The 27,923-nt window shown below is 44.1% G+C and overlaps 2 protein-coding genes across 15 annotated transcripts in view; one reads left to right on the top strand and one right to left on the bottom strand.

The window, feature by feature from the left end:
- LOC311199294 (uncharacterized protein) overlaps nucleotides 1-27,923 on the top strand; it is a 62,478-nt gene that overhangs the window by 28,925 nt on the left and 5,630 nt on the right. For 3 of the 14 annotated variants that reach the window (XR_014617747.1, XR_014617748.1, XM_084273362.1), the window contains 10 exons: nucleotides 1-993; nucleotides 1,073-1,335; nucleotides 4,368-4,645; nucleotides 6,413-6,474; nucleotides 7,330-7,543; nucleotides 20,120-20,303; nucleotides 22,913-23,370; nucleotides 23,508-23,637; nucleotides 25,892-26,131; nucleotides 26,937-27,039. Coding sequence is in view for 1 of the 14 variants with exons in the window: in XM_084273361.1 (XP_084129487.1) it covers nucleotides 1,306-1,335; nucleotides 4,368-4,645; nucleotides 6,402-6,474; nucleotides 7,330-7,380 (432 nt within the window). In the remaining 13 variants the exon portion in view is untranslated. Of the gene's footprint in view, nucleotides 994-1,072; nucleotides 1,336-4,367; nucleotides 4,646-6,401; nucleotides 6,475-7,329; nucleotides 7,544-19,340; nucleotides 19,627-20,116; nucleotides 20,304-22,301; nucleotides 23,371-23,507; nucleotides 23,638-25,891; nucleotides 26,132-26,936; nucleotides 27,040-27,923 lie in introns of those variants that run through there. The other 11 variants (XR_014617746.1, XR_014617749.1, XR_014617750.1 and 8 more) reach the window with 11 other exon arrangements.
- Nucleotides 10,799-27,087, bottom strand: LOC311199296 (myosin heavy chain, skeletal muscle, adult-like; the record flags this gene model as incomplete). Its single annotated transcript, XM_084273369.1, has 38 exons — nucleotides 10,799-11,084; nucleotides 11,467-11,562; nucleotides 11,706-11,810; nucleotides 11,903-12,073; nucleotides 12,168-12,293; nucleotides 12,640-12,843; nucleotides 14,089-14,397; nucleotides 14,604-14,728; nucleotides 14,901-15,066; nucleotides 15,153-15,336; nucleotides 15,713-15,909; nucleotides 16,189-16,307; nucleotides 16,407-16,533; nucleotides 16,758-17,147; nucleotides 17,236-17,326; nucleotides 17,414-17,559; nucleotides 17,645-17,821; nucleotides 18,024-18,266; nucleotides 19,278-19,533; nucleotides 19,634-19,770; nucleotides 19,856-19,979; nucleotides 20,134-20,251; nucleotides 20,346-20,433; nucleotides 20,945-21,030; nucleotides 21,128-21,437; nucleotides 22,209-22,379; nucleotides 23,033-23,182; nucleotides 23,272-23,390; nucleotides 24,090-24,228; nucleotides 24,305-24,408; nucleotides 24,511-24,609; nucleotides 24,759-24,822; nucleotides 25,642-25,734; nucleotides 25,828-25,942; nucleotides 26,038-26,065; nucleotides 26,403-26,559; nucleotides 26,657-26,800; nucleotides 26,884-27,087. 38 exons carry the CDS (start codon nucleotides 27,085-27,087, stop codon nucleotides 10,929-10,931), a joined length of 5,838 nt encoding a protein of 1,945 aa, XP_084129495.1. The 3' UTR covers nucleotides 10,799-10,928.

Genomic DNA, 27,923 nt, shown 5'->3' with positions numbered 1-27,923 from the left:
ATGTCAGCCTGACAAATACACTTCCTCACAATCAGGAAATTTTGAATGTCTAATACAACAGGTACAACATTATTTTCCCTTGGTACAAAGCATGATTTAACAATCAGGTAAGTTCCACAACATTTCAATCTACTTAGTTTTATTTTAAAATATCCTGGGTATATGAAATCTTTTGCAACAGATGTGTTTCAAACTGCAACCTGAAACATCTAATGGAGACCTTAATTAACAGAGTTCCTCACTTTTTCTCTATAACTAGATAAGAGATGTTCTTTCTGGAAACTTACTCCCTTCTGAAGTAAAAAACAGCACAATTTTTTTAGCCTTTCAGCTTGTTTCCCTTTAGTGCTCTTTTCAGGTGTTACTGTTTTATATGCATTCTTCCACACAAGCTTTATGCTCATAAAAGGCTTGTAAAAGACATATAAATATATAGAGATGTATTAATGCTTGATATGAGACTATTTGGATAATCTTTTAGAAACTTTGTCACACTGGAACAGATTAGTACCAATGATGTGGTTAATGGGATAAGACTCCCCAATAGTTTCAAGGTTAATAGTGAAGCTGTCAGAAATGAAGCACTCAGGTGTGCAGAGACGTATCTATGTACATTGAAAAGCTCACATGTAACACAGATGAGTATTTCCAGTTAAACAGAGTTACAAAACTCAGTTGTATTATCTCATACATCAGATTACTTTATTCAAAAAGGTTCCCTATGAGATTTGCAGCTGGCAAATGCTGTTTGTCAGCCATGCTCTCAGGCATGCTGGAGGCATCAGTGCACCCTGTGGACCCAGATTAACTGTCTGACAGGGAATACCCAGCCTCTGCTGCAGCAGCGTTTCTGCTGCCCTCTGTGTAAAATGAGAAGTTCCAGGAATGGCAGCACAAGCCAAGAAGAAATGCCAATTCTCTAATGTACCGGAGCAAAACTTCTCATCCCTGCCCTTCTGCCAAGATGCAGCAGAGTACAAGACTGTGACAATGGTAAGTACATACTTCACATATGTAAATCAATAAGAATTAGGTCAGATAAAAGTGAGGAATTATTTTTAATTTCCTGCAGGCTGGATTTTACCATCCTGGCTGGAACAATGTGTCACTGGGTAAGGAAATGTGTTTGAGAGATCTGCTGTGACATCCCTAATAGAGAATGCCATGCTGGTGCATTGAAAAAATAAGTGGGAAACAGGAACTGACCTCTGGAAGAAAGATGCTAATGATCAGAACTAATTGGTGGACTTGAATTTGTCTTCTGAAATGAAGAGCAGTTCAGCATGTTTGTTGTAGGGACGAGAGATGCAAGCTAAAGTTCACAGTGCTGGCCAGGTTAGTGCTGCTGGTGAAAACTGGGGGAGTTGTTGGGGATGTTTCTTGTATGAATAGCTGGCTTTTCTCTCCCCAAGTCCTGACCCTCTATTCTTAGTGCTTGGTACACTTGTGATTTTGCTTTAATTAATGGAAATCAAAGTGGTTCCTTCTGGTATGGAATGTTGGAAGTTGCATGGTTGTAAAGTTGATGACACCCTTTTTAAGTCTGGGTTTCAAGTGCCTTCCTGAAAAGTTAGTGACAGAAAACCTGCAATTAAGGGAATGTATCGTTTCACAGAGCATTAGATAGGATGGGATGTAAGGATAAGCAGTTCTTCAAAGTGCGTCAGAGCTGGCTGATTATTCTCCTCCTACCACCCCAGCAAACCTGAGAGGATGACATCTGAGCAGTGTTTTGAATAAGATGAGGATGATATAATGGATATTTTTTCCAGCACACTGGAGCTCTGGTTATGCAGAAGATGAGTAGGGTGGAAAGACTGACAAGTTGATGGGAAGAAGTTTTCTGGATATGTCTGAGATGTTGGAGAATGAAGCAGAAAGGATAGAAATCTGTGTTAAGATTTCAATATTAAAAAGAACAACCAACCAGCTTGTAGTGAGAGAAGATGATGAGGTAACACCACAGTACTGAATGATGAAGTATTCACCTACAGTAGAAACATAAAGATTTTTGTATGGAAGTAGATCAGATTCATTTTCAAGCCTGATTCTTTTGATGATATAAACAGAAGTTAAATAGACATTGCATCTCTTTATTAAAAAAACCCTACAAAATTAGAGAATTATAAAACAACCCAGGTTGAGAGAGACTTCAAAAGATTACCTGGCCCAGCCTTTCATGGGAAAGGGAGCCTGGATGAGATTATCTAGCATCCTGTCCATTCACATTGTAGAAACCTCCAGTGCTGGAGACTCCACATATTTCCTTGGGGAGGTGTTCTAGTGTATGTTCTCACAGTAAGAATTTCTTTCTTACATCAAGATGAAGCCTCTTCCAGTGCAACTTGCACTCATTAGCCCTTCTCTTCTCCATGTGAATTTTGTGAGGGAAGAATCTCTGACCTCTTCATAGCACCCTTTAAGTCCTAGAAAATCTGTCTGAGAAATCTCTCCATAAGAGAGAGGACCTAAGTCATTCAATCTTTCCTCACAGGTCAGATTCTACAGTACATTGATCATCTTTGTGGTCCTCTTTTGGACCACTGTCAGCCTAACCATGTCTGTTTTGAATTGTGCCCTGTCAAATGTTAACTGGAGTGGGATGATCTCATCTCCAACTCTGCCAGTAACATGCTTGTGGATGCAGTTCAGGATTGCATTTGCTTTCATTAAAATGTAAATTTCAGTTCTTCATTAGCTCAGACAGGATTTCTGATTTATTTTCTGGGATATATTATGATTGCCCTGCTGCCCTGACTGAGCAAAGCAGAGGTTCAGAAAACAGATCTCTTTCCTAAGCCACTTTTACCTAGCAAGACAGGCATTGAGGTACTAAGGCAATGGGCATGAGATAAATGGATGAACAATGGGTTCACAGGAGCAGTGTGGATTCTCCTTCTGGAATGCAGCTGCAGTTGTTACAGTTGCTCTCAAGCAAGTTCCTTGCATCCCTGTGTTCTTCTTTTCACACCTCTGGCCTCTGCAGCCACTATCCTGACCCTAGGAACAGCAGCAACATGCACCATGACCTAGCTGCTTGAAGACAGCTAAAGCTGTAACCAGGAAATGCTCCCACAGCTGATTAAAGCATTTGATTCCTTCCTTCTTGATCAAGACTATGCTTCTGTGGCCTGAGCACATGGTCAGTAAGTACTTAGGAAAGCTGGATCCAGCACTGTTGGCAAGAAATCTCTGCAAAGAACTTCTTTATGCAGGTCAGAAATACTCTCTCCATGTGTTAGTGCCTCTTACAGGTCTGATGCTTCTGTGCTCAGACACATGTGCTCTTTCATGCCCAAGCTGTTTAAGGTCAGAGAACCATCAGAGATCCATCAGCTCTAGTGAAACTCATCAGCTGCATCTATTTTAATCTTCTCTTAGAGATGCTCCCTCATACTTGTTATGGACCCATGTTTTCCCCAAGATCAGTTACCTTTGCATCAGCACTTCTCAGGTCACTGGCAGTCTGACTCCAGAAATAGTGTGTCAATGCAAAACGACTCCTGTCCTCCAGCAAATGACAAAGTGAGGAGAAATTAGTTTTCCTTACCCCTCCCATTAATATTCTACTCTGAGTCTAAGATCGTGCTTTCTGGGACAGCTGGTGGCCTGGCCACATCAGCCCAGTGCCATGTGTGGGACTTCTCTCCATTTCCCACACAGGCAGTTTGAAGCAGGCAGTCAGACCAAGATGATGTCAAGGAGCCCACAATGTTACCTTTCATCAATTGAGGGTTTAGGAAGAAATTCTCAAGCCCTAATTTCTGAGAGGGAGAGGTGAGCCAAACATCTTCATGGGCTTGTACTGAGCCACCCTGTCAGCAAACTGGCTTTGGAATCAAGCTTTTGGGATGGTTTCTTTGCTTGTTTGATTAAAGAAATGTGGGCTTTAGTACAAACAAAACCCATCAGCCTCCTGTCAGTGTGTGGAAGCAAAGGTTTGGCCTGGAGAGAAAGCCTCCTGCCTATTTCTTGGGAGCATACTGTGGGGGGAGAGAAAGGAGAGGGTGGGCACCCTGCTTTGGTGCCCAGGTATCCCTGGCATTGATGCAGCTGTCACAGCTTCACACATGAAGGTGCTGTGTCTCGGGAGCATCACTGGCAGTGACACAGGAGTCAGCACAGGGTGTCGTCTTTTCCTTAAATATATTTAGCTGCTGCTGATCGAAGTCCTTCCATATTTAGTTAGAGCATGGGAGAATTCATGTGATGCACTAATGTGTGGTGCTGCCAGAAAGGCTGTTACATACCCTGAACTGCACTGCATCTTCCTGGGCAGGTAATTGGTCAGCTGACTGTGTTAAGGATGTATTCTACACAAATGAATCGCTAATGTGAGTGTCACTGTGATCTCCCAATGTGTACAGTGCTCTCAGCTCCACGATGGAGGCCCCTGTATTATCCGGACTTGCGGCAGGTCGGGCTGTGCAGGGAGGGTCCCCACACCCGGGCACCCCGTGTGCGGCTCCTTCGCCCCGCGGCGACCACCCATCAGCTGGACAGGGCTCACCCACCCCCTGGCGTCACCTGACCCCGTCTCCAGCCTTAAAACGGACGAAGGAGCCCAGCGGCTGCACCCCCCCACCGCAGCGGAGCGCAGCCCCCCCGCCGGGCAGGGGAGCAGAGGGGTACGGGCACCGGACAGGTGAGGCTCCTTAATCTTTGGTGCGATATTGCGAGATGGTGTCTACCTGGCGTAGGGCCACGACCCCAACACCTTCCAGTGTGGTTCAGACACCCGCAGCAGCGCGTGGCAGTGCGGGGCTTGGGGTGCGGGGGGTGCCACAACGTGCTCGCAGCAGGAGGCAGCTCTGGTCATGGCTGTGTGGGCTGGTTAGGGGTCTCCTCAGCAGGGCAGCGTGCCTACAAGAGGAGGTAGATGTGCTCAAAGATAAGCTAGACAGGCTCATGAGCAGCAGGGAGGCTGAAATGGAGATAGGTGGGAGGAGCCAGGTTCTGTCCTCCCAGCCACAGACATGTGAGATGCCAGCTGACAGTGCCTGGGACCGGACGGACCCTGTACCCTCCCCCAGGCCAGACAGTCTTAAGGGAGGGGATGAATGGAAGCAGGTACGTGGCAAGGGTAGTAGGAGAGTGCCTCCCATGCCTGTCCTTCCTCCTCAGGGTCCTCTGAGCAATAGGTACAAGGCCCTACTAGAAGGGGACCAGCCAGATAATGAGACAGCTGATAGGGAAGTGACTCCTGAGGTGGTGTTCCCTAGGACAAGACCCCCTAAGCATACTATCAAAACAGGCTCTGTTAAAACAAAAAGATGGGTCATTGTTTTAGGTGATTCCCTTTTGGAGGGGACTGAGGGCCCGATCTGTAGGCTGGACCCTCTACACAGGGCAGTCTGCTGCCTTAAGGGAGCTTCAGTTAGGGACTTAACAAAGAGACTCCCAACCTTGGTCAGGCACATGGACTATTACCCGCTTTTAATTTTCCAAATTGGCAGTAATGAAATACATAAAAGAAAGCTGAGGACCTTTAAGAAAGATTTAAGGGCCCTGGGATGCATGGTACGAGGATCTGGAGCACAGGTAGTGTTTTCCTCCATCATTCCTACTACAGGGAATGGGGAGGGATGGAAGGAGAAGAGCCAGGAAGTTAATACCTGGCTCAGAGCATGGTGTGAGAAACAGAACTTTGGGTTCTTTGACAGTGGGCTAGCTGAAGACTCATCAGCCTTGCTTTCCAGGGATAGGGAGAACTTATCCCCAAGGGGCAGAAGGATACTGTCAAAGAAGCTAGTGGGGCTCATTAATAGAGCTTTAAACTAGATAAGAAGGGGGAGGGGGACAGGGCCAGGCTAGATGGAAAAAAGCCTGGTTGTGGTAGTCAAGTTATTGAGGAACCGGGGGGTAGTGTGATAATTCAGAGTAGAAATGTAACTACTACCAATGGGCTAGGTAACTTAATCAGCTGTCACCTGGGAAACAAGGCTTCCCTGAGACAGACCAGCTGAAGTGCATCTACACCAATGCACGCAGCATGGGCAATGAACAGGAGGAATTAGAAGTCCTTGTTACTAAGGGAGAGTATGATGTGATTGCCATCACTGAAACGTGGTGGGACAATTCACATGATTGGAGCACTGCAATTGCTGGTTATAAACTCTACAGGTGTGACAGGCTGGGTAGGAGAGGAGGTGGGGTAGCCCTGTATGTCAGGGAATGTTTTGGCTGCCTGGAGCTGGAGTATGGTGATGAAAGGGTTGAGTGTCTCTGGTAAAGATCAGAGGAAAAGGAAATCAGGGAGATATAGTGATGGGAGTCTACTATAGACCTCCTGATCAGGAGGAGGAAGCTGATGAGTTGTTTTTCAAACAACTGGGAGAAGTCTCACGATCACCAGCCCTCGTCCTTATTGGGGACTTCAATTTACTGTCTGTCTCCTGGAGGTGCAGTACAGCAGGGAGGAAGCAGCCTAGCAGAGTCCTGGAGTGTTTGGAAGACAACTGCCTGACCCAGCTGGTGAGTGAACCCACCAGGGAAGGTGCCCTGCTGGACTTGCTGTTTGTAAACAGAGAAGATGTAGTGGGGGATGTGAAGGTTGGAGGATGCCTGGGGCACAGTGATCATGAGTTGGTAGAATTCTTAGTACTGGGAGAAGTAAGAAAGGGAAACACCAGAACAAGCACCTTAGATTTCCGTAGGGCTGACTTGGGTCTGTTCAGGAAGCTGCTCAATAAGATTCCATGGGAGGCAGCCCTTGAGGGCAGAGGAGACCAAGAGGGTTGGTTGTTCCTCAAGAAGGAAATCTTGGTGGCACAAGAACAGGCTGTCCCAGGCTGTGGGAAGAGGAGTCGGTGAGGAAGGAAGCCAGCTTGGCTGAGGGAAAAATATGACCTTTGGAAGAAGGGGCAGGTGTCTTGGGCTGACTATAGGAATTTAGTGAGACCATGTAGGGAGAAAGTCAGAAGGGCTAAAGCTGAACTGGAACTCAAACTGGCCAGTTCTGTAAAAGACAATAAAAAGTCCTTCTCTAGGTACATTAACAGTAGGAGGAGGATCAAGGAGAATCTCCAGCCCTTGTTGGATGCTGAGGAAACATTAGTGACAAGGGATAAGGACAAGGCTGAGGTCCTTAATTTCTTCTTTACCTCAGTCTGTAATAGTAAAGGTGGTTATTCCCTGAGTACTCATCCTCAGGATCTGGCTGACAGAGAGGGGAAGATTAGCATAATTCCCATGGTTAAGGAGGAAATGATTAGCGACCTACTTGGCCAGTTAGACACTAACAAGTCAATGGGACCTGATGGGATTCACCCGAGGGTGCGGAGAGAGCTGTCAGATGTGCTTGCCAAACCTCTATCCATCATCTACCAGCAATCCTGGCAGACTGGGACGTTGCACTCGACTGGAGGCTGGCAGTTGTGACACACATATATAAGAATGGCCAGAAGGAGGATCTGAGGAACTACAGGACTGTCAGCCTGACCTCAGTCCCAGGGAAGATCATGGAGAGGGTCATCTTGGGAGCTGTCATGCAGCATGTGTGATGGCCAGGGGATCAGGCCCAGTCAACATGGGGTTACAAAAGGTAGGTCCTGTCAAACTGACCTGATCATCTTCTATGACAAGGTGACTTGCCTAATGGACAAGGGGAAGGCTGTGGATGTGGTCTACATGGACTGCAGTAAAGCCTTTGACATGGTTTCTCACAGCATTCTGACTGAGAAACTGGCTGCAACTGGCCTGGACAGGGGACCCTCAGCTTGGTTAAAAACTGGCTGGATGGCCGGGCCCAAAGAGTGGTGGTGAGTGGAACCAAATCCAGCTGAGGCCGGTCACACGTGGCACCCCCAGGGCTCAGTCCTGGGTCTGGTCTTTATCCATGACCTGGATGAAGGGATTGGATGCTCCCTCAGTAAGTTTGCAGATGACACTAAGCTGGGAGGAAGTGTTGACCTGCCTGAGGGGAGGGAGGCTCTTCAGAGGGATCTGAACGGACTGGACTGATGGGGTGAGACCAACTGGATGAAGTTTAACAAGGCCAAGTGTAGAGTGCTGCACATGGGACAGAACAACCCCCTGCAGTGCTACAGGCTGGGGGAGACTGGCTGGAGAGCTGTCAGGCAGCGAAGGACCTGGGGCTGTTGGTTGACACCAGGCTGAATATGAGCCAGCAGTGTGCCTGGGCAGCCAAGAAGGCCAATGGCATCTTGGCTTGTATCAAAAACAGTGGGGCCAGTAGGTCTGGGGAGGGGATTGTGCCCCTGTACTCGACATTGGTGAGGCTGCACCTTGAGTACTCCTCCCTATCAGAAGGACAGTGAGGTCCTGGAGCGAGTCCAGAGAAGGGCAACCAGGCTGGGGAAGGGGCTGGAGGGCAAATCCTCTGAGGAGGAGCTGAGGGAGCTGGGGGTGTTCAGCCTGGAGAAGAGGAGGCTGAGGGGAGACCTTCTCCCCACCTACAACTGCCTGAAGGGAGGGGGCAGAGAGGTGGGCGATGGTCTCTTCAGCCAGGGGCCAGGAGACAAAACAAGGGGCAATGGGCTCAAGCTGGGCCAGGGCAGGGACAGATTGGATATTAGAAAAAAAATTTTTACTGTCAGAGTTGTCAGGGCTGGCACAGGCTGCCCAGGGAGGGGGTTGAGTCACCATCCCTGGATATGTTCAAAAAAACGGTTGATGGGGTACTTAGGGATCTGGTTTAGCTTAGGATGGGAATGGTTGGACTCGATGATCTTCAAAGGTCTCTTCCAACCTCGTGATTCTTTATTTTTGTGTGATTATTGTCCGTGATTTGATAATTTTTCTGTGATTTTATGATTTCCCTGAGATTTTATTCCTTTTAATGAGATTTTATTCCTTCTTTTAATGAGATTTTATTCCTTCTTTTAATGAGATTTTATTCCTTCTTTTAATGAGATTTTATTCCTTCTTTTAATGAGATTTTATTCCTTCTTTTAATGAGATTTTATTCCTTCTTTTAATGAGATTTTATTCCTTCTTTTAATGAGATTTTATTCCTTCTTTTAATGAGATTTTATTCCTTCTTTTAATGAGATTTTATTCCTTCTTTTAATGAGATTTTATTCCTTCTTTTAATGAGATTTTATTCCTTCTTTTAATGAGATTTTATTCCTTCTTTTAATGAGATTTTATTCCTTCTTTTAATGAGATTTTATTCCTTCTTTTAATGAGATTTTATTCCTTCTTTTAATGAGATTTTATTCCTCCTTTTAATGAGATTTTATTCCTCCTTTTAATGAGATTTTATTCCTCCTTTTAATGAGATTTTATTCCTCCTTTTAATGAGATTTTATTCCTCCTTTTAATGAGATTTTATTCCTCCTTTTAATGAGATTTTATTCCTCCTTTTAATGAGATTTTATTCCTCCTTTTAATGAGATTTTATTCCTCCTTTTAATGAGATTTTATTCCTCCTTTTAATGAGATTTTATTCCTCCTTTTAATGAGATTTTATTCCTCCTTTTAATGAGATTTTATTCCTCCTTTTAATGAGATTTTATTCCTCCTTTTAATGAGATTTTATTCCTCCTTTTAATGAGATTTTATTCCTCCTTTTAATGAGATTTTATTCCTCCTTTTAATGAGATTTTATTCCTCCTTTTAATGAGATTTTATTCCTCCTTTTAATGAGATTTTATTCCTCCTTTTAATGAGATTTTATTCCTCCTTTTAATGAGATTTTATTCCTCCTTTTAATGAGATTTTATTCCTCCTTTTAATGAGATTTTATTCCTCCTTTTAATGAGATTTTATTCCTCCTTTTAATGAGATTTTATTCCTCCTTTTAATGAGATTTTATTCCTCCTTTTAATGAGATTTTATTCCTCCTTTTAATGAGATTTTATTCCTCCTTTTAATGAGATTTTATTCCTCCTTTTAATGAGATTTTATTCCTCCTTTTAATGAGATTTTATTCCTCCTTTTAATGAGATTTTATTCCTCCTTTTAATGAGATTTTATTCCTCCTTTTAATGAGATTTTATTCCTCCTTTTAATGAGATTTTATTCCTCCTTTTAATGAGATTTTATTCCTCCTTTTAATGAGATTTTATTCCTCCTTTTAATGAGATTTTATTCCTCCTTTTAATGAGATTTTATTCCTCCTTTTAATGAGATTTTATTCCTCCTTTTAATGAGATTTTATTCCTCCTTTTAATGAGATCTTATTCCTTTTAATGAGATCTTATTCCTTTTAATGAGATCTTATTCCTTTTAATGAGATCTTATTCCTTTTAATGAGATCTTATTCCTTTTAATGAGATCTTATTCCTTTTAATGAGATCTTATGATTTTCTGTTATTATTTTCTGTGTGATTCAAGGATTTCTGTGTGATTCGATGATTTTTGTGTGACTTGATTAATTTTATGTGATATTGTTTTATGTGATTTTATTATTTTCGTGTGATTTGATTATTTTTTTCTGTGATTCAATGATTTTTCTGTGATTTTTATTATGTTGGGCGATTTTTATCTTCTTAGGGGGCAGCTTGCCTACAAATACAACTTGTGAGAAGGTGTACTGCACCCATTTAGGAAGAGGATTCCTTAAAGCAGAAACATTATCCTTCTCCCAGGACACCATCCTCCTCCTGATCCTGACACTGTCCTGATCCTCTCTTCTTGTCAGCATGGGATTAAATGAATATAATTCCCTACCCTGTAATGTAATAAGACACAGTAAAGAAATACTGGACATGGGAGAACTAAAACTCTATTGCTACCCAATAGATAAGATAAAATAGTTTCATTTGGAAAAATCTCAGTCTTGTGTAACTGCAGAATTGAATTGTAACAACAAAAACCCACTGTTTCTGCTGTGTATGCAAAGGCATCTACAGGCTTTATTCTCTAGACATTGACAGGGTCACAAAGACACATTGCAGAAGAAAGCGACCAAGAGGTTCACACTTTGTGCATCCCTCAGGTCACTTGGCTGCCTCATGACATCCTCACTCTTCCTCTTCTATCTTCTTGCTGTGAAACTCCCGGCTTTTCACTCGCAGCTTGTTGACCTGGGACTCAGCAATGTCAGCCCGCTCCTCAGCTTCCTCCAGCTCGTGCTGGATCTTGCGGAACTTGGACAGGTTGACATTGGACAGCTCCTCCTGTCAGGGCAGAGGGAGGCAGTGGTGAGGAGCCCAGGGCAGGGGTTTCACCGCACCTGCACCTCAGCCTTGTGGGGTTCTATCTCTTCCCTGGGGGAAGGCACAAACCTCCAGCCCCCACACACCACTGCTTACATGTAAACTTCACACAGATCTCCTCATCATCCCTTATTCAAGATCCTGCTCTGACCAGCTTCACTAGCCCTGTGTCACTCTTGGATGCTCTTGTGTACTTACACTCACACTTGCTTGATGATCAGCTATTGGGGGAAAGACCCTAAACCCCTTGAACGTTAGCCACTAGTGCCTGATATTCCTCTCTGCAGCATCTGTGTGACATCCAGAGAAAACAACACTTGTCCATTCTTTGAGTGATACTTACAGCCTCCTCAGCTTGTCTCTTGTAGGATTTCACCTTTGTTTGCAGCTTGTCCACCAGGTCCTGGAGCCTCAGGATATTCTTCCTGTCTTCCTCAGACTAGAGTGGTTGGGAAGCAGGAAAGAGAATGAATTCCTGGTTTCCCAACACGTGACACTGACAATTCCCCTTGCAGATGTTGAGGGAAAGATTTGACTGGCTGGGAGAAAACTGTGTGAGCCCGAGGAGGCCTCCTGCCTCACCTGGTAGGTCAGCTCCTTCACCCTCCTCTCGTACTTGCGCACACCCTTCACGGCTTCAGCGCTGCGCTTCTGCTCAGCATCAACCTCCCCTTCCAGCTCCCGCACCTGCAATGAGAAGCCCAGTGCTGGAGCTTCCCTGCCTGGTGGCTACTCACGGGACGTGTTCACCCTCCTGCACAAACACCAGCCCTACTCACTCTGGCCTCCAGCTTCTGGATTTGCTTCTTGCCTCCCTTCAGTGCCAACTGCTCGGCCTCGTCCAGACGGTGCTGCAGGTCCTTCACTGTCTGGTCCAGGTTCTTCTTCATCCTCTCCAGGTGGGCGCTGGTGTCCTGCTCCTTCTTCAGCTCTTCAGCCATCATGGCTGCCTGAGGAAAGAAAAAGGGCAAAGCAGTTTTGGGGCTGGAGGCAGTTAGGGCAGAAGGCACTTATCTGAAACAGTGAGAAGAGCCCCCAACTCACATCTGTGATGGCCTTCTTGGCCTTCTCCTCAGCATTGCGGGCTTCCTGGATCGTATCCTCCATTTCACTCTGAATCTGGGAAATGTCTGTTTCCAGCTTCTTCTTGGTGTTGATCAAGCTGGTGTTCTATTAAACAGTGCAAAATATTCTCCAGTTAGTTCTTAAACAGATCAGTTATTTAGCAATTTGCTTGTTCAGGTACAAGTTATCATTTTTATATATATGTAATATTAGCATTCTCCTTCAAATGATGCCTCTTGTCATAGCTGATAGTGGAGAGGTACTGACACTTCTATCTCCTGTTAGTGCCATCCTACTCATTTACCTATAATCCAATTCTTTGTACAAGAGTAACAGTGCTGGTGCAGGTTAAGGTTTTTGTTACAAGAGATGAGTTAAGAATACACAGAGATGAAAAATATGGAAAGGGGAAGAAAATGCCTCTTGAGATTTTCAATCTCATGAATCTAACCTGAGTGTGGAGGAGCTGAACCCTCTCACTTGCATCCATCAGCTCCTGCTCAGCCATTTTTCTTGACCTCTCTGTCTGCTCCAGGGCTGCCCGGAGCTCCTCAATTTCAGCCTGCAACAGGTTTGCTCTGCGCTCCACCATGGCCACCTGCTCCTTCAGGTCCTCCTGAGTCCTGAGAGCATCATCCAAGTGTATCTGCGTGTCCTTTAAGAGAAGAAAAGGAAATTATAGAGTCACAGAGCAGTGTTGTACGATGGCAATTATCACCAATCTAATAATTATTCTGTCAGTATAATCATACATTTATAGGCATAATATATATTTAAACTTAAGGTTGTGCAAATTTAAGGTAACTGAGTTAAAAATCCAGTTGACTGACTCAATTTATAAGATGAAATGAACTGGACCTTAATCATTGCTCAGGGCAGAAGAAAAGACCTTCCCCCATCCCCTGAAATGTCCCTACGTAACAGTCTGGGTTTGAAAAAAGAAGAGAACATGAGACAGGATCCAGGAACAGTCAACCATGTAAAATTTATCCAACCACCCACTCACATTAGACCCAGCACCACTAGAAAAGCACAAAAGTATTAGTAATTGGAGATACCTTACTTAGATACACCAAAACACCCACTTACCATCCAAAAATTTCTCTAAAGAAGTTTGCTGCCTATAAAGAGCTTGCATATGATGTTACTGAGAGGCTCCCAAACCTTGTGAGCTATAGTCTGCTACTACTATTCCACACAGGCTCTAGTGATATTGCAACAAGACCACTTGTAACCATAAAAAGAGACTCAAAGCATCTTATATGGATCCAGAGCACAGGTGGTGTTCTCCTCTATTCTCCCTGTCAGAGGAAGGTGTTCATAAAGGAGGAGGAAAAATTGAACAAGTGAATGCCTGTTTGTCTAGCTGGTGCCATATTTATGGTTTTTACTTCTGTGACCATGGATCTACCTTTGAGAAGCTCCATGTTTGGGAATCTGATGGTTTTAGCCAACAAGCTGGCCAGAGCTTAGACTTAGCAGAGGAGGTAAATGGAGTTTTGATTAGCAGAGAAGAGATAGGGGCTATGGATGTATTAGGAAGCAATAGGAAAAGACCTGTGAAATGTTTGAAAAGTATTAGGGTTTGTTCCTCTAAAAAGATGATGCAGTCAAGGGCCAAACTGAAGTGTTTGTAGCAGCCAAACTGGAGGAGGGAAAGCATTATTGGACCTGTTTTTTACCAACGCAGATGAAGTAATTGGAGATTTCAAGACTAGTATTAGTGCTGCAGTGGTCATACCCAGGTGATATTCACAGTCTTGAGACATACAGTGATGATGAAGAGTAAGTTTAAGACCCTGGATTTTAGGGAAATGCACTTTACGTTCTTTTATGATGCAATGATTCTATGATATTAGATAACGTAGATATCGATGTGGACATCCTTAACTTAAAATACCTTGAGCACTCCTTGTGTGTTCCTCAGGTTCTTTTGTGCCTCTGCAGCCACACGGTTGGCATGGCTCAGCTGGATCTCCATTTCATTGAGGTCTCCTTCCATCTTCTTCTTCAGCCTCAGGGCTTCATTCCTGCTCCTGATCTCAGCATCCAGGGTGCTCTGCATGGACTCCACAATTCTGAGGTGGTTCCTCTTCAGCTGGTCGATCTCCTCATCTTTCTCTGCGATCTTCCTGTCAATCTCAGACTTCACCTGGTTGAGCTCAAGCTGGAGGCGCAGGATCTTCCCCTCTTCATGTTCTAGGGAGGCCTGGATAAGAGAAAAACACTGTTTCAATAAAAGGACTTTTACCTAAGGGTGTTCCCTTCCAAACTATGTCTTACAATGAAAAATGGGTCTATCTTCCTCTGGATGGTGAGGTAACTAAAGCTTTAACTCTCCTTGACAACTCCAAGCTTTATCTCATACTGCTCCTCAGTACTCATCTCTGGGAAGCAAGGGTTATGGTCATGTACCTCAGCTTCCTCCAGAGCAGCCTGGATTTCAGACTTCTCCTGCTCAATCTGCTTCTTGACTTTCTCCAGCTCATGAATCGCCTTTCCTCCCTCGGCAATCTGCTCCGTCAGGTCAGAAATCTCCTCTGTGGGAACCAAGAGCAAAGGCCCAGTCAGGCACAGAGCTGAATGGGGAGGGCCCTGTCACAACAAGGGCACAGGCCCCTCTGCCCACCTGCAGGCACAGAGCCCTCTGGAGCGCTGGGTGCTGCTGGGGAGCGAGAAAGCCCTGCCAGGAGCAGAGGGCCAGGGACTTACGCTGCAAGTTCTTGTTCTCTCGCTTCAGCGTCTCCAGGTGGTCCAAGGACTCCTCGTAGGCATTCTTCATCTTAAAGAGCTCCGTGCTGAGAGAGCGAGACTCCTTCTGGGAGGCTTCCAGCTCAGCCTGCGTTTCCTCATACTTCTGCTTCCACTCTGCCAGGATCTGAAGAGAAATGGGGCGTGAGCATGGATGTGGCAATGCGGAGGGCACGCTCTGCCCAGGAACCCCAAGGCTGCAGCCCTGAAGACCTTGTCAAAGTTCTTCTGCTTCTTATCCAGAGCTGCACAGGCAGCATTTGCTCTCTCCACATCAATCATCAGGTCTTCCACTTCATTCTGCAGCCTCTGCTTTGTCTTTTCCAGGGAGGCACACTTGGCATTGACGGCTTCCACATGCTCCTCTGCATCCTGCAGGCGCTGTGCCAGCTTCTTCCTGGGGGGTGAAAGACACAGCTCATGATTTGAGAGGAAGGGGAGGAAGTGAAATGTGGCTGATAGGCTTTTCACAACAGGACATTTTAATAATTATTTGATATGTATCCTATGCACAGAGAGAGAAACCCTCTCCCAGTCATCTGGGTTTTTCCCAGTTCTGATTCCTAGGCTTTAACCCTTGGGTTTTTCCTATGTACTGCTGAAAGTTTTCTGTACCATTCTCTGGGTCAGGGGAATATTTTCCTCTGCGTTTCCTGAACCACATGCTTTGGAGGATATACTTTAATCTCAGTCCTGTATTCAAATACAGTTCTGTATTAAAGTTTCTCTTGTTAGTATACCTTTGTCTTGTTTTTCCAACTTTCCCAACCTACTTGGCCTCCTCCAGCTCCTCTGTGCGCTGAATGGCATCTGTCTCATATTTGGTTCTCCACTGGGCCACTTCGCTGTTGGCCTTGGACAGGGCACGCTGCATCTCCCCCTTGGCTTCCTGCTCCTCCTCATACTGCTCCCGCAGCAAGTCACAGTCGTGCCGAGCAGACTGCAGGGCGTGGGCCAGGGCGTTCTTGGCCTGGACAGAGAGCAGGATTTGGACAAAGAATGGAAATATCCTGGAAATGCCTTGCAAAGAAATAATTTAATACTGTGACCATGACTGCTGGCAGTTTGTGGGTGTTTGTGGTGAAGGAAGAACATCTGTAGATTGGGAGGACAAAATCTACTAATGGCACTCCCTGAAGAAATGAAAAACTTCTCTCCCACTATGGCTTGTGCTAAGCAGACCCTCTCCACACTAGGCAGTGGGAAATTAAGAGTGTTTGCAGTGGACAGCTGTAGGAACAGTCATCACCTTTATCTCTTCCTCTAAGTGTCTCTTGAGTTCCTCAATCTGTTGGGTGAAAGCCTGCTTGCCTCTGGACAGCTGAGAAATCAGAGCATCTTTCTCCTCCACCTGGCGTGAGTATTCACCTGGGAAAGCACACAGAAAGATTTTCATTCTCATTCATAACCCAAAGAAAGTGGTTTAGGAAGCCCTTTCATTCCACAGCACAGAGGAGGCCATCCCACCTGATTCTGTCTGCAGACGAGCCCTTTGAGCACTGAGATCATTGATCATGCGCTGCTGCTCCTCTTCCTTTGTCTTAATCTCACTGAGCTGGTCTTCCAGGGTGCGACACATCTTCTCCAGATTTGCCTATGGAGGTCACAGAGAATGAAAGAAGATCAGGCTATGGACACCTCCTTATTAGGAGTAGAACAACTTTCACCTGGAAACAGGGAGTAGACATGCAAACTTGTTGGGGTTAGAAGGTGAAAAATACAGCTCTATAGAGTCATATTGTAACATGACCAGATTATTAAGAGATATGTTTCTACATTCTTTATTTTTAGGGGGTTTTGCAGTATATTTTTCAATACCTTGGCCTTGGAGACAGACTCCATGTTACTGGCCAGGTCGTCAATCTCCATCTTCAGCTCACTCTTCTCCTTCTCCAGCTTCTGCTTCACTCGCTGCAGGTTGTCGATCTGCTCCCCAAGCTCAGCCGTGCTGTCCGCGTGCTTCTTGCGCAGGGCGGCAGCCGTGGCTTCGTGCTGCAGCGTGGCCTCTTCCAGGTCACGGCGCATCTTCTGGAACTCGGCCTCACGCTTCTTGTTCATCTCCACCTGAGCTGCTGTAGCTCCTCCTGCTTCTTCCAGGCGCTCGCTGATCTCCTCCAGCTCCCTGGAGAGGTCAGCACGATGCTTCTCCGCTTTTGCCCGAGAGGTTCGCTCTGCCTCAATTTCTTCCTCCAGTTCCTCGATCCGAGCCTGGGGAACAGCAGGGACCCTTCACACCCCTGCCCAACTCCTGCCTGGCCTGAGACTGGAGGCAAGAGCAGAGGGCACACAGACTTGCCTGCAGCTCCTTGATCTTCTTCTGTAATTGCATGCCCAGGGCTTGCTCATCCTCGATTTTGCTCTGGATCTGGCTGATTTCAAAGTCTTTCCTTTGGGCAGAGCAAACCGTGTCAGAGCTCACAGGGAAAAGACAAGCCCACCAGCCCAGCACTCGCCTGCCCCACAGCCACACTTACTTCTTCAGTTTCTCATCCAGCTGCTGCTTATCATTCTCCAGATCCATTATGCTGTCTTGAGCCAGCTTCAGGTCCCCTTCGAGTTTCCTCTTCGCTCGCTCAAGGTCCATGCGCAGTTTCTTCTCTTGCTCCAGGGACCCTTCCAGCTAAACAGAACAAGACCCCCAGTGCTCGGCCAGCCAGGTCCAACTCCATCCCTGTGCTGTTCCTGCTCTCTGCCTGTGCACTTACATCGTCCACTTGCTGCTCCAGCTTGGTTTTAGCTTTGGTCAGCGTATTGACTTTGTCCTCTTCTGCCTGCAAGTCATCCAGCGTCTGCTGATGGGCCTCTTGGAGAGCTTTCTTCTCTTTGGTCAGCTTGGCGATGGTCTCGTCCAGAGCTGCCATCTCCTCTGTCAGGTTTTTCACCTACAAGTGAGCAAGTGACAAAAAAGAGCTAGAAAACATGTTTACTTTGCAGTGATTTTTCACTTTGCAGTGTTTTACTAGGTGTTTGTCCCATGGATGCTCAGATGATCCCCAGCTAAAAGTCCCCAACAGCGAATATTCGTTACGGTAGGAGTCTTTTACTCAGAGTCAGTGATGTCTCATGAGTCACTGTCTGGTGTACCTTGTTCTCAGTGGCGTGTTTCTCCTTCTCCACTTTGGCCAGTGTTAACTCGAGGTCATCGATATCTTTCTTCAGCTCTGAACATTCATCCTCCAGTTTTCTCTTCTTGGCTGTCAGCTCAGCATTAATTTCCTCCTCATCCTCAGCCCTTTCAGTCACCTCCTTTACTTTGGCTTCCAATTGGATTTTAGTTTTGATGAGCTGGTCACATCTTTCCTCAGCATCAGCTAATGCATCAGCTTCCTGGCAGGAAAATACAGGAAAATTTAGGTGTTGCTTAAGGTACAGATGTGCAAGACTTATGGTGAGGTTGACAGGCTGGGGGGAAGGGATGCCTTCCATAGCGACCTTGGCAGGCTGGAGAGATGGGCCTATGTTGTTCACCACGGCCAAAGGCAAGGTCCTGTGTCTGGGTCAGTGCAATCCCAAGCACAACTATAGTCTTGGCAGAGAATGGTTTGAGAGCAGCCCTGAGGAGAAGGACTCAGGGTGCTGATTGATTACAACCTCAAAATGAGTCAGCAGTATGTGCCTGCACCTCAGAAGGCCAACTGTGTCCTGGTTGGCAAGCAGGTTGATGTATGTGACTGCCTATTCTGCTCTCATGTGACTCCACCTGGAGTACTGCATCCAGCTCTGGGGTCCAGAGGAGGGCTACAAGGATGATCAGGGGACTGGAGCACCTCTCCTGTGAACACAGGCTGAGAGAGTTGTGCTTGTTCAGCCTGGAGAATGCTCCAGGGAGACCTAATTGCGGCCTAACAAGGGGAAAGGGGGAGAGGGACTGTTCAACAGGGAGTGTAGTGATGTGACACGGGGTAATGGCTTCAAGCTGAGAGAGGGTAGGTTTAGATTAGATGTTAGGAAGAAATCCTTTACTATGAGGGTGGTGAAGCACTGGAACAGGTTGCCTAGAGAGGCTGTGAAAGTCCCATCCCTGGAACTGTTTAAGGCCAGCTGGGATGAGGCTTTGGGCAGCCTGGTCTAGTGAAGGGTGACCCTGCCTGTGACAGAGGGGTTTGAAATAGATGATCTTTGAGGTTCCTTCCAACCCAAAGCATTCTGTGATTTTATCTTTATGCTTAGTGATTGCATTAAAAATTACAGATTCAGAATGAATTCACCATAAGTGACATGACATTCAGCTCAAAACATTTTGTAAGTCAGTTTAGTGTACAATTGGCGAGTGATGTAGTATGACAGAGCAGTAATATATTTACTCATTTCCCCTATTAAAATGAAATTATTACTCACTGCCTGCACTTGGAGCTGCAGGTCATTTTTCTCCTGCACCAGTTTCACCATTTTCTCCTCCAGCTCCTTCCTCTTTGCCTCAGACTTTGCAAGCTCCTCCTTGGTTTTCTCAAACTCTTCTTTCATGTTGGCCATCTCCTTCTCAGACTCTGCACTCTTCAGCAAGGGCTTGATCTTGAAGAACAGCTTCATCCATGGCCAGTGCTTGACATTCATGAATGCACGAACGTTGTACTGGATGCAGAAGATGGACTCCCTGAGGCATAATGAAATGTACTTAGAATATTTTCAGTCTGATGAGTGCCAACACTTTCCCCCAGGCACAGTGAATGTCAGTGTTGATGAGGAATGCCTACCTCCTCTCCACCATTCTCTGGTACTCCACTCTACTCAGGAAGCCCCTGCACCTGGCCTGGGTGCGGGTGATGAGCTGTGCCAGCTTCTCATCCCGCATCTCCTCCAGGAGCCCCAGCAGCCCAGCTTTGAAGAACACCTAGAGAAAGGGAATGTAGCAGCAGGTCACTGCCAGGCTGAGCAGAGCACAGACAGGCAGTGAGTGAGTCAAGGAGAGGCTGTACCTTGGTGTGTCCAAACTTGTACTGGGTGTGGTCCACATCGATTGACCCAAGGAGCTTCTCAGAAGCCTTCTTGCTGTCAATGAACTGTCCCTCTGGGATGGCACTGGCATTAAGCACCTTGTATCTGTGCAAAGAGGAAGATAAGGATGTTTTTTCCCAACCAACACACAGCACATACTGAACCCCACCAGCTCATATAAAGCCATTTCTGACATCAGAGTCTGGCCTGAGTGAACTAACATTGCTTTTAATGATGGTCAGCAGGACGCTGCTCTCACCTCTGCTTGAAGTCAGCATAGAGGACTCTGCTGGGGAATCCCTTCCTGCAAATTCTGATCCCTTCCAGCACACCGTTGCAGCGCAGCTGGTGAAGGACCAGTTCATGCTCCATGGCACCTAGCAATTCAGAGCACAGATGAATGCCACAGTGCCCAGTGCAGAGGGGAATGTAAGTATCAGAGGAAGTTCTCCTTCTGCTTGAGTGTCTTACCAGGTGTTTTTGTTTCATTGGGGATGATGCATCTCACAAAATGGGGGTGAGTGCTGCGCAGATTGGTCATCAGCTTGTTTAGGTTCTCCTGTGGGTTCATGAGCAAGAGTTTTCATTAACAAGTGATCTCTCTGAATTTTTACTGTCAGACATGAGAAAAGCAGCTCATATTAAAATTTTTAGTTCTATACACTCTGTATTTTAGTGCCAAGCAGCTAACATAATGAATCTTAGGAGGAGGAAGCTTTCAAATTTAAAATTTAGATGCAATGTGACCTTCTTTATATTTAAGACATTAGTCTAGAGGAAAGAAAACACTACTGTATAAAACTTAACAAAAGCCTCTATTAAATTAATATGTATCAGAATCTGGGATATAATGTTTTTCACAAAATTCACAAAGTTAAAAGGAATTTAAAGTGTCAGCTGAAGACTGCATGAAGAAGTCCCAAGTATGAACTGATAATTGTTAGAAAAAGGCAGTAAACTCTGCTCTATACATAATTATTTCATCAGAAAACCAAGGTCATGACAAGAACAAGAGTTTAGATAGGTCAGGTTTGAAACTATGGTCGTGTCACATGAAATTCAAACTTTACCCGGAAAAGAGCTGAGACAGTCTGGAAAGAAGAACCCTTCTTCTTGCCGCCCTTCTTTCCTCCAGCACCACCACCACCACTGGCCTCTTCAAAAAAAAAAAAAGAGAAAATTTTAATATTATATTCTTGGTTTCACCTTCACATATCACAGATGTTGTAAAACAAGAATTTTGTAGAGTTAACCTGCTTCAGCTCCACCATAGGAGGCAAAGAGCAAAGCCAGTGTCTTCACAGATGATTTCTGGTACAACCCAATGACAGTTTCATTCAGGGGGTCTTTGTTCTTCTCCAGCCAGCCAGTGATGTTGTAGTCCACTGTCCCAGCATAGTGCACCAGGGAGAAGTGGGCCTCAGCCTTGCCTTTGGCAGGCTTGGGCTTCTGGAAGTTGCTGGACTTGCCCAGATGCTGGTCATAGAGCTTGTTCTTGAAAGAGGTGTCAGTTGCCTTGGGGAACATGCACTCCTCTTCCAGGATGGAGAAGATGCCCATGGGCTGGAAGATAATGCAGGAAAGAAGAGAAAATGCCGGTAGAATAACATGACTTGTTCTTAAAGGGGATATAAACAAAAGACAGGAAGCTGAAAAACAAACCAATACCCTTTTCATGAAAAATATTTTTTTCTAAAATGTTGTTCAAAACATTCACCTGCTTGGCTCACACTTTGGCACAATGATTCAGGAATGGAATTTTATGCCAAAAGCCACATTAAAAATCAGGAGGTGAATCATATTTAAAAATAACTTTCACAAATGTGTCCTTTTTACATTAACTTCTTTTGTACTTGTAGTCAACTCCCTAAATTACATGAAATGACAATAAATCTCCTTTTTTTTCCCCACTAGGAGGTCACACATTATCTGTATTGCTCTATACTAACTTTGCTATGAACCATCTAGAAAAAAATGTATTATCCAGATGATTTTATTCCAGAACCCTGAAACAATGTTTTTATTTTACTTTTGGAGCTGATCTATGTTTTTTAAAAAGATAATAATTTAACTGAGCAAGCAGACAGACTTCACACAGAAGGTGTTTCAGGAGTGACCATAGCTGTCTGTGTGTGTGAGCTTTGTAACATCTCTAATGCACAATAAGCAATAATAGAGCTCAAGAGGTATTTCAACCACTAAAACCCGATGCTAAAATTGAAACTAAACATGGAAAAAATTATTTGTAATCATTTTTAAATGTACTATTTAACAATTTTCAGTTTAAAATAACAAATACATGAAAATGCAAGACGTTTTGAATTAAAAATTTACCTTCTCAATGAGCTCGATGCAGGCAGCCAGGTCCATCCCAAAGTCAATGAATGTCCATTCAATTCCCTCCTTCTTGTACTCCTCCTGCTCCAGCACGAACATGTGGTGGTTGAAGAACTGTTGCAGTTTCTCATTGGTGAAGTTGATGCACAGCTGCTCCAGGCTATTGAACTGCTCAGTGAAAAAGCCCAATACAACCAATCATTGTCAACATGCAGTTCATGATCTATCTGAACTCTTTAGAAATTGTCCCAGATAAAACACAACTATGTTATCAGGACCACACCATAGCAGGACCTATATGCAGCTCCTGAAGGGATATACTAAATGAAAATATATCATTTTCCAAAGCAGATATTCCTGGTGAATCTCCTAAAATGCATAAAGTAATTTGGCATTTTTTTATTTGGCCAAAAAAAATGAGTGCATGCACAGGTCTTCAATTTTTAAAACATTTCATTGTACACTTATTTCTTTGGTGCTTGGTCCTGTAAGCAATTTACATGTCTTTAACCTGTTATGTGTTTGTGAAAGGGCCTCCAAATCCTAGTTCTTCTCTAGAAGCTCTTTTATAATATTATGGTAATTATGCTGGGATTTTTATACTCATTAACATTAACCTCAAACTGTGAAAATAGTATAACATATAAAATTCTATTTGCTACTTCTACACAAACAACATGTCTGTTATTGTACTCATGAAGCTTCTGAGGACTTTTTCCAGAAAATTGCAAATGTTAAACCTTCAGATGAATCCTTCTTGGAAGTTCTCTGATATAGCAATCCATTCCTACAAAAGCAGTCATCAAACCTGGAATCCTTACATCAAAGATCTCAAAGCCAGCAATGTCCAGGACACCAATGAAGTACTGTCTGGGCTGCTTCGTATCCAGCTGCTGGTTGATACGAACAACCATCCACAGGAACATCTTCTCATAGACAGCCTTTGCCAGGGCACCAACTGAATTGTTCACCTGAAGTAAGAATGCAGAAGAAGGAAAATATTACCTACAACAAGAGAGTAAATCAAGCCAGAGGTTCCCAGTCACCAGCTGTTTGTTACCTGCTGCACAGTTTGACCTTTGGTCACATACTCATTCCCAACCTTGACTCTGGGGTAGCAGAGAGCCTTGAGCAGGTCTGCTGAGTTCAGACCCATCAGGTAGGCAGCCTTGTCAGCAACTAAGTAGAATGACAAGAAAACAGAAAAATTATGACTAAGGGTACATGCATCATTTTGAGTGATGAACTCAATCCAAGGAAACATGAGAGTTATTAAAACAATCTTTTTTTATAAAGCTTTTCAGATAAATGCACCTGGATGCTATTCCTGTCTTTAAAAACCTTCACAGACACAGCTGGAAACAATGTGTGGATTAAATATTCATCCTAAAATGTGACTTTCATCACTTCAAGCCAGAGCTGATAGGTATCTATAAACCTCACAACAAAACACGAAGGTATTAGCATATTGGTCACCTGGGAGAAATCCAAAAAACATACTGAGGTACCTGGGCTACCTGCATTTGGCAGCATCTATAACCTTAAAGGGGAATGCATTCCAAAATTAGGGGTAACAGTGAAAAATTGCCTCTTTCTGGAGACTTTTTATTATAGTCCTAGCAGAAAGGCAAGCATATTCATTCATCCATTCAGGATTAAAACCTAAAAATTGATAGGAAAATAATGAAAGTTCCTTTTTACCTGGGCAAAAATTCCTAAATAACATGGGATTTATGCAGACATTCTATTCGGAACACTAGCTCAAGTAAAACACTTTTTTATATATTTTGACTCTTCTCTTTATCCATCTTCCAAATATTGAATGATTATTATTGCTACTTCCATTTCTAACAGTTAAACCACAGAATTTGCTAATACCTTCTGTGCCATCTGGCTCTGCCTGCTCCTCACGCTGCTTCTGCTTGAACTTCAGGTTGCCATAGTGCATGACAGCCCCGGTCAGCTTGTAGATGGCTGTTTTCTCATCAGCAGTGAAGCCCAGGATGTCAATGGCACTCTGCAATAGGAACAATAAAATAAAAGCTTTGTCTGAGAGAGATGTCAATAGGTACAACACTTGAAATTTTACTTACATCTGTAGCCATCAGCTCCTCCTGGTCATTAATGCTGGCAACAGTGATCTCACCCTGACTCACAAATTGGTAGTCATAAGGGTTGGTGGTAATGAGGAGCATGTCTGAAAGTAAGAAGAGGCAATCAGGATGCTTAATTTAGTCAAGAAAATAATTGTGTGAATTGATGTTCAGCAATCTTCCTCCAAGTTAGTGATCTGTCCTACCAATTAGCTCTGGCTTCTTGTTGGACATAATCTGGTAGAATATGTGGTAGCTTCTTTCTGCTTTGAGCTGGAAAGTGACTCTGGACTTCTCCAGCAGATCTGGAGGGAAAATGCAATTCAAAATAAGAAAAAATGACAAAAAAGAAAGTAGAGAGAAGATAGGAATAAGAACAAAGAAGGCAGGGTAGAGGATTGGGTGAAACAATGTGGAATGGATGGATTGTGGGCAGTTCAGGGAAGTGTCTTACATGTTTCAATATCTGCAGAAGCTAGTTTTCCTGTGGCACCAAAGTGAATTCTGATGAATTTACCCTTTAAAGGAATAAAAGTGTCATGTTTTAAAACATAAAAATATATCTGAAATGAAGAGTTTTCTCATTTAGTCCACTGGGCCCAAGATCTCTACATAGAGACATTTTCTTAATAATCAGCTATATTTCTACCATTGACATAAAGTAATTTTTTACCATTATAATAATCAATAATGGCACAGCTGTACATTTTATGTATGCTGAATGTATAAATGGGAAGAAATGGGTGCATCTTATTAGCCAAAGTTTTCTAACTATGTCATGCATACAGACAGGAGTTACCTCAATGGAAATAGCCATTTAAACTACTTTGGCACCTTAAACCAGTACTGCTATCAAATAAGCCATTTAATTACTGATTAATTTCTCACAAAGCAAACGTTATTGTCCTCCCTCCTTCCCTGCCTTCCTTCCCTTTCTAGACCTTGCATTGCCATAGTCTTTAACTTTCTCTATTTTTCTCTTTCCTTCCCATGTTTCCTAACCTCCCTCCCTTTCTTCCTGGCCTTCTGCCTGTCTGTCTGTAAATGAGCAGAAATACAGTGAAAATTAAAAAACTTAGTGTTTAGTACTACAATGCATTAAAGGCAAAAGACCATGTGTTCTGTTATCTTAGTTGGTATCTCAATACAAATCAGAAATACTTTTTTTTTCCCATAGGGTCACTGTGAGTCACTGGTATTGAAATCTGGGGAATTACATTTAGTATAAATCCTGATCAGAAACGTCAATCTTATTCTTGAAAACATGACTGCTAAACAATAGTAAAGGATGACCACTGTTCAGTACTTTTCAGCACTCATTTAGTTAAGTAACTTACAAAGCGTGAGGAGTTGTCATTCCTCACGGTCTTGGCATTTCCAAAGGCCTCCAGCAGTGGGTTGGCGCTGATGATTTGATCCTCAAGCGTTCCCTGCAGGATGGTAATTATTGCTGGTTATCCTTTCCAAAAATCATCTCAGGATCAGAAGAGAGCACTGATTCAAGCTAGGGTCTGTTAATTTACCTGCATTTTGCCTGACTGCTGCTCCTCTTTCTTCTTATCTCCACTGGCTGCAATTGTTGCAAAGTACTGGATGACACGCTTGGTGTTCACAGTCTTCCCTGCACCGGATTCTCCACTGTGAAACCAAAGAGAAGCAGAGAGCCTGTGGTCAGGCTGAAGGTCCCCTGGCACTGGGCAGCTCCAAAGAGACCAGAGCAGGGGTGTACGTACGTGATCAGGATCGACTGGTTCTCGCGATCTACAAAAGAAGCAGAAATACTGTACTTAAAATTCAATGACCACAGAATAAATGAAGTTTAGCCAGGTACGTCTAACCTTTTCAAGTCCATGCAGTCAGCTTGACCTAAAAGCCCAACCAACCAAAAAAAACTCCACAACACCTCACTAGGTGCAGGGGTGTATTTCATTTACAACAGTAGAAACAATGGTGTGAAGGTAGTAAACCATAGAGCAGTATGTGGGTGTCAGAACCATGAAAGCTTTGAAATATCTAAATATCTCCTCCTACTCCTGTGACAAAGTATCCTTCCAAAGAATTTCATGGCACAAGCTCTCTGAGACACAGAGGCACTCACCAGTCAGCATGAACTGATAGGCGTTGTCAGAGATGGAGAAGATGTGTGGAGGGGCCTCCTGGCGCTTCTTGCCTCGGTAGGCCAACACCACCTCTGGGTTGTACACCGGCAGCCACTTGTAGGGGTTGACAGTGACACAGAAGAGCCCCGAGTAGGTCTGCGAGGAAGGGAGACAGCACGTTGGCTTCCACTTAGCCTGGCAGAGCAGCTCCTGCTGGCTGCCTTCCTCTGGGCAGACTGCTGCTGGCACTTACGTAGATCATCCATGCTGCGTAACGCTCTTTGAGGTTGTACAGCACAGCGGGCTCGTGGAGGTGGGTCATCATGGCCATGTCCTCGATTTTATCGTACTTGGGAGGGTTCATGGAGAAGATTTGATCATCCTTAACGGTCAGGGTCTGTCAGAAGGAGATCCATATGTATCAGCTAAGAACCGAGGCTGGGAATTAAATGGTGACCTTCAGCCATGTTTCTAACTCACCTCTCCAGCTTCAGTCTTGACAGTGACCTTCCCTGTTTCTCTGCTCTGCACAGTCCCTTTCACAAAGGATTCCTTAGGATGCACCACAAAGACAGATGACTTGGCATCGAAAGGCTTGTTCTGGGCCTCGATTCTCTCCTTCTCTGACTTGCGGAGGTAAGGAGCTGCCTCCCCAAAGACGGCCATCTCCGAGTCTGACGACATGGCTGCACTTTATGGAGGGGCTCGTCAGCAGAGATCACTGTGGAAGAACCAGTATATTGCTCAAACGTATCAGAAAGTAAGCACTAGTTAGAAAAGACAGGAAAAGAAAGATGCTATTCATAGATTTATTTTTTTTAATTAATTGCATATTTTCACATTGGTGTGATTTAAGACCTATGGAAAATGTGAACAATTATTTTGGGGGATTTTTTGGCTCAAGGTCAACTGTACTGAAATCACATTTGAAATAATCCATCATCACTTAGCAGTCAAGTAGTTAGGCTCTGTACTGTAGAGTGAACCACCTCGAAATTCCTTTGAGCTGCTGAAGCACACCCAAAATTCACTTGAAAACGCAGTTTTGTCCCAAGTGATACTAATTCAGAAAGCTCAGAAAGCTCATACACCAGTGTCTTGGCACACAGACAACTCATGCATCTTAATGCCTCAGTTTCAGTCTCTAAAACATTGGTATCATTAATTTATTTGCTAATTTTAGTGAGTTCTTGAATCTAGGCATAAATGGATACAATGCACATCAAAAGCTGTTCCAAACCACACTGGCATAGCTCTATTTCTATTATTTTCCTTTGCTTAAAATTAGTATCATTTTAGGTCAAAACACATTTAAAAGCAAAAAATATTTTATTATTCGAAGTTCAACTCAGGAATTTAAATAATAAGGAATTTTAAAGCCTGTATAATTTTCTATGATTTTTTTTTATATATAATTTTTTCCCCCAGAAAAAACCCAGTATGCTTAGGAAAACATTTCTTCGTTTCTATTCTATATAGTGACAGGTACCTAATATTTACACAAATTTCAGTACTGTGTT

This window comes from Gallinula chloropus (assembly GCF_964237585.1).
Source record: "Gallinula chloropus genome assembly, chromosome: 20".
In the NCBI taxonomy this organism is placed as follows: domain Eukaryota; kingdom Metazoa; phylum Chordata; class Aves; order Gruiformes; family Rallidae; genus Gallinula; species Gallinula chloropus.
This window is presented reverse-complemented; position numbering and strand designations above follow the sequence as displayed.